The 6,030-nt window shown below is 38.0% G+C and overlaps 1 protein-coding gene and 1 non-coding gene across 3 annotated transcripts in view; one reads left to right on the top strand and one right to left on the bottom strand.

Moving 5' to 3' along the window:
* Positions 1 to 6,030, bottom strand: part of SLC2A2 (solute carrier family 2 member 2) — a 30,704-nt gene that overhangs the window by 13,108 nt on the left and 11,566 nt on the right. The window contains exons 3-4 of one of the 2 annotated variants that reach the window (XM_007464724.1): positions 5,017 to 5,279; positions 89 to 213 (exon numbers count right to left, since the gene is read on the bottom strand). In XM_007464724.1, the coding sequence (XP_007464786.1) occupies positions 89 to 213; positions 5,017 to 5,279 (388 nt within the window). The remainder of the gene's footprint in view (positions 1 to 88; positions 214 to 5,016; positions 5,280 to 6,030) is intronic. The other variant, XM_007464725.1, reaches the window with a different exon arrangement.
* Positions 3,681 to 3,753, top strand: TRNAG-UCC (transfer RNA glycine (anticodon UCC)). Its single transcript has one exon. It is a non-coding gene; the product is annotated as a tRNA-Gly (tRNA).

Here is a 6,030-nt window from a genome sequence, read left to right as displayed (position 1 = left end):
TACACGTAACCACATCTGCCTTCAGAATAATTTTCAGATGTGTGTATGTGTTTGTGTGGGAGTGTGCGTGTGTGTGTGCATGACTTACCACAGTAGAGTCCTGATATGCCTCTTCCTGAAATTATAAGAATGTGAGATGGTCCCAATTTCGAAAACCCCATCAAGAGAGCTCCAGCTAATGAGAGAATGTTTGCTACCAACATGGCTTTGATTCTGAAAATTTGAAAAGCAAGGATTATAAATTTAGCATCAAAACTTGATAAAATTACTTGCTTTCAGAGCATGCTGAGATTTTTACCTAAGACTGAATATTTTAATTTTGCTGATAGAGCTAGTTGGGGAATCTTAAACCGTGATTGCTACTTTGATCTGTCTGTGGGTTAAAGCATTAACAATAAGTAATATATATATAATGGGAGAATTTGGGTTGCATGTACCTGATCTCCACATTTTGACAGAGATGATTCAATTGTGATGATGACTGGTTTGCTTTAAGATAACACTTCTGACACCTTTTCAAATAGTTAACAATTAAGTTTTCTAGAAGTTGATTGTTTTAAAGAATAATTGCCTGGTGATAGCTAAATTTAATTCTGGAGTTGTAACCTATGACATCCCTTTTCTTTTCTTTTAATGGTACAAGTTTTTAGTTGATATAGATCATGAAAGGAACTTTCAAAGTTAAGTTTTCTTTAGTATGAATTATTTGGAAGTAAATTAAAACATGCTTTTACTTTAAGCCTTATCATAGAGAACTATAGTTATCCCCATTTTGTCATTGTATGCCAGCATATTTCCAGAATCTGTGAGTTAATGTCAGCCAATGTAAAATATGTAATAAAGCTGACAATGGCAACAAAAACATCATTTTCAAACTTAGTCATATGAAAACTGACATTAGCAGGTATCTGATATTCTTCCTCCTGTTAAATGGGAAAGTGAGGTACACAGAAACCTTCAAAGTTCAGTCGATGCTAAGGCCAATAAAAGAATTTGAGTGAACAGGCGTGAAAATTTTTGTCCCACAAAGAAATGTAAGTATCTTGTTATGCTCTATGTCAGTGTTTCAAACTTTTAATAGGTGAGCTTTTTCTAAGCAAGTATCTCAAACACCAAACAGATTTTTTTTTTCTGGAAAATAAAACTATATAATCTCATACTGCAATGATTGCCCAGAAAACCATGTGATAGGCTGGATAATACCCCACAAGAGTCCACACCCTAATCTTCAGACCCTGGGAATATGTTACTTTATATGGCAAAGGGATTTTGCAGATTGATTAAATTAAGGATTTTGAATTGAAGAGATTATCCAGTCGGGCCCAGTGATGTAACCACGACTATCCTTATACTAGGAAGGCAAAAGAGAAGGTGATGTGATGAAAGAAATAAAGCTTGTAGTGATGTGCTCTGAAGATGGAGGAAGGGGCCGCAAGCCAAGGAACAGAAGTGGCCACCAGAAGCTGGGAAAGGGGAAGGAAATGGACTCTTCCTCAGAGCCTCCAGAAAGAATGAGCCCCGCTGACACTGTGACTTCAGCCAAGTGAAACTGAATTTGGGTCTCCAAAACGGTAAGAAAACAAATTTGTGTTGTTTTAAGCCATTAAGTTTGTAGTAATTCATTAGAGCAGTAACGGCTAGCTAGTATATGCAAGTTATCAACTACCCAAAGACAGGTAAATAGAGTGCTTTAGAGCTGACCAGCTTCAGAACTGCATAGTAGGAAAAGACAGGGGTGTTCCTCTGTGAAGTGCTTTTTCTCTACACAAGGACAGAGGGCAGGCAAATTCAATAATTTAGCCTAGGAAACTGTTACTAGCTAGCTAATAGTATATTCCATTAGGCGGGGAAAAGATAAAAAGTCGTAAAAGAGATAGATAGCCTGAAAGTATTTTTGATGCCGGATTGCTCTAAAGTCCGTCTTCCTTACCACCGGTGGATGCTGGAGCACTCTATACACCTTAAAGAATTTTAACTTCTGCTCAGACGTGAGAAATGGCCAAGAATAAATAATCTAAAAATACACGAAGTGGTTGAATCAGGGAGAAAGAAATATATGTCTAAGCATATTTCTTTAAATCTTGCTCTAAATGCTTCTGTAGGCATAGGCTTCTTCATCATCATCATCTACACTTGCTGCCTGCTCACTTTGTGCCAAGCAGTGTACTAAACCTTTTATATTCATTTTAATTTAATCCTTACAATAATGCCATGAGGGAGGTATTTTTTTCCCCACATTGCAGATGGAGGGAAACGTCTTAGAGAACTGAGGTAACTTGCTCATGTTCACATAGCTATTAAGTGACAGAGCTGGGATTTGATCTGTGTGAAACCAAAGGTTAATGCTTTATTTTGGTGAGTTCCATTTTTGATACAAAAGAAAGAACATATTCAAAGGCAAGCTGTGTATACCTTCCTTCACGCATGGTAGTGTGGATTGCCCAGATCATGGTCTCCCCCACCTTACCCTGGTACTTAAATTTTAAGTAAAATTTCACTTTGAGAACCCAAATCTATAAAATAGTGGCTAAAGACATCTATTGACTACTAACACAATTACAAGGAAAGATGTTTTTTAAAGCGGTAACGGAAAAGTACACTTTTATTTACTTTTAACTAGTAGAGCAGTAAGGACCATCATGTTAGTTCTCAGTGAATCTCCCTAGAAAAATAGTTTTGTGAAAGAGACTGAACTATTTTATCTTAATTTTGAAGTTAAAATGATTAGTTTTAGGGCTCTTTTCAAGGAGGATCATTTTTCTGAGAGTTGGAGGAAGCCTCACTTTTAGTTCACAATAAATAATTTGATAAATGGTCATTTGATATTGTTTTGGGGTATGACCATTGTTGACGCTAAATCCTAAGACCTTTTTTTTTTTTTTTTTGGCTGCGCTTCGTCTTAGTTGCGGCACGCAGGATCTTCCTTGTGGCATGTTTTAGTTGCGGCATGCGGGATCTGTAGTTGAGGCATTCGGGCTCTTAGTTGTGGCATGCATGTGGGATCTAGTTCCCCAACCAGGGATTGAACCTGGACCCTCTGCTTTGGCAGCACAGAGTCTTACCCACTGGACCACCAGGGATGACCCTAAATCCTAAGACTTGAGAAGACAAGCATCCTGATTCCATCACCAGGACACTAATTAAATGTTTTGGAGTAAGTCACTGGATTGTTAGAATCTCTTCTCTAAATGAGGGAAAAGGGCTTAAATTTTTTCTTCAGTGATGAGAAGAAGTATAAAATGTCAATAGCTGCTAAAAGAGGCGGTCTATCCATATTTAAAAATTTAACTTAGCTTTGCTTAATTTTATTTATTTTGGACATAACTAATCTAGAAAAATTTCCAACTATTGCTTAAACCAACTTGGTGCAAATTGAAATGATTTTTAAATTTTTAAAATAATTAAAGCCAGTTAATGACCTGCATAATTTATGGATACTGATTTGAAGATCAGCTAAACACCAGTAAGTTGATAAAAAAATTTGAAGAACTGACCATTTTCTTTTATGGTAGAGGAAGTCCCTCTCAAATAAGAGTAAGAATAAAACTTGCATTACCATGCTACCCATTACTTAAGAGAAATTCTTACAGTCTTATTATATAAAAGCTCCAGTACAAGAGGAAGAACTTATCAGAATTTAATAACCAGAGAGGGTTATTTAAAGTAGGAATTTTAGGACTTCCCTGGTGGTCCAGTGGTTAAGACTCTGCACTTCCACTGCAGGGGGCGCGGGTTCGATACCTGGTCAGGGAACTAAGATTCCTGCATGCCATGTGGCGTGGCCAAGAAAAAAAAAGTAGGGATTTTAATAATTAAATGAGGGACTTCCCTGGTGGTCCAGTGGTAAAGAATCCGCCTTCCAATACAGGGGACACGGGTTAGATCCCTGGTCAGGAAACTAAGATCCCACATGCTGCAGGGCAAGTAAGCCCACGCGCCACACTACTGAGCTCGCACACCTCAACGAGAGAGAGAAAAGCCGCACGCCACAACTAGAGAGAAACCTGAGCAGACTGCATGCCGTAACAAAAAAGATCCTACACGCCTCAACAAAGATCCTGTGTGCCGCAACTAAGACCCCAACACAGCCAAAAAAAAAGGAAAATAAATAAATACAATAAATAAATATTTTTAAATATAGTTAAATGAATTGTAATCCAGTATTACTAAGATAGTTGCCTATATCATTTAGAACTTCAAAGGTTTTGCATTTTCTAAATTTTCCATATTTGCATGTTTTTATCATGAGAAAAAAAGTGATAAAAGATGGATGCAAAGAGCAGAAAATAAATCTAAAGAAATAACTGTTTTATTTTCTGTTTTACTTCCTCTCTTTGGGGGTGGGGGTGGGGATCCAAGAGCTTTAGTACATCACATGACTAAATGAAATTTGAGTGTAAAGGAATTCCACTGATGTTTTTAATCCAAAACACATAATAGAAACCAAAGTAGAGAAATGGAGACACCACTTGCTTCAGCCCTTTGTTGGGGCTTTGAGATAAAAGGATCAGTAGCTAGAAACCCCACGCCAAGTATATTGGGCAACTGGGAGCTGGGGATATTGACTGGACCTTAGGACCTGACTGATCCAAATGTCAAATTCTAATCTGAAAATGAAAACCTGGATGTCTGAGAAATGGAGCAATTTGATGAAGCCAACAATCGACTCCCAGGTTAAAAATTCCACGCTTGACTCCCCACTGAGTTCCTGAGTAAACCACTTGTGCAGTGGTTTCTCAGTATGTTTTACAAGTTACAAAGTCAGAGAATCAGAGTGATTATCTAGAAATACACACCAAACTCACTTTTGCTGTAAATGCCTCCACTATTAAGCCGATGGTTGCAACAGATTTTACCATTATTTGGTCCAATACTAACCTAACTCATAGGGTCATGAGTTGAAAAAACAACTCTGAAACTATTCCACAAAAGGAAAGATGACTTCTTTCTAAACAAATTATGACACCCAAAATACTGAAGTTTCTGTGTTTCTGCTTGTTTATGAAATTTGCCTACCTTCCAAGCTGGTCTCCAAGCAACCCACCAAAGAATGAGGCAATCATTCCACCAACTGGAAAGCTGGACACAGACAGGGACCAGAACATGGTGATGAGGCTAGCAGATGCCACAGGCTCTTCCTCAGCCCAAGGGGCTGGTGTTGGAATCCCTAGGAATGGGCTTGTGGGTAGTTCCTCTGTACTGTTGATAGCATAGCTGTTGATAGCTTTTCGGTCATCAAGTGGAACACCCAAAACATGTCTATAATGGGTTATTATTATCTAAGGAGATAAAATAAAGAAAAATAGCTCCAATATTTCAAACATTCTGTATATTTTTTGTTTGTTTTTTCCTTTCAAATATTTGTTAGGTATTTAAACAGGATTATCTCAATTATGTGTGTTATGCACATACTAACGCATATAATTGTTTCAGTTGACCATATCCTATAAGACAGAGGTCACAAATTCCAGGGCCAACAGGAACCAGACAGGAACAAACAAGTGAAGGAGGCAAGAAGGATCTTGATGACTAGAGGACTGAAATACTGTCTGTAATTTTGAGAATGTAATAGTGAGTTGGCAGAATTTATTTGTCCCACCTGAAAGAGGAAGTTGCAATGTGAGACTAGTGTTGCATGACCTTTACTTTTTTTTTTAACATCTTTATTGGAGTATAATTGCTTTACAGTGTTGTGTTAGTTTCTGCTGTATAACAAAGTGAATCAGCTACATGTATACATATATGCCCATATCCCCTCCCTCTTGCGCCTCCCTCCCACCCTCCCTATCCCACCCCTCTAGGTGGTCACAGAGCACCGAGCTGATCTCCCTGTGCTATGAGGCTGCTTCCCACTACCTAGCTATTTTACATTTGGTAGTGAATATATGTCCATGCCACTCTCTTACTTCATCCCAGCTTACCTTTCCCCCTCTCCATGTCCTCAAGTCCATTCTCTATGTCTGAGTCTTTATTCTTGTCCTGCCTCTAGGTTCATCAGAACCTTTTTTTTTTTTTTTTTTTTTTTTTTTT

The sequence above is a fragment of the Lipotes vexillifer genome, unplaced genomic scaffold, assembly GCF_000442215.2.
Source record: "Lipotes vexillifer unplaced genomic scaffold, Lipotes_vexillifer_v1.1 scaffold37, whole genome shotgun sequence".
NCBI classification, from domain to species: Eukaryota; Metazoa; Chordata; class Mammalia; order Artiodactyla; family Lipotidae; genus Lipotes; species Lipotes vexillifer.
Note: the sequence above shows the minus strand (reverse complement) of the source record. Positions and strands in the feature narration are given on the sequence as shown.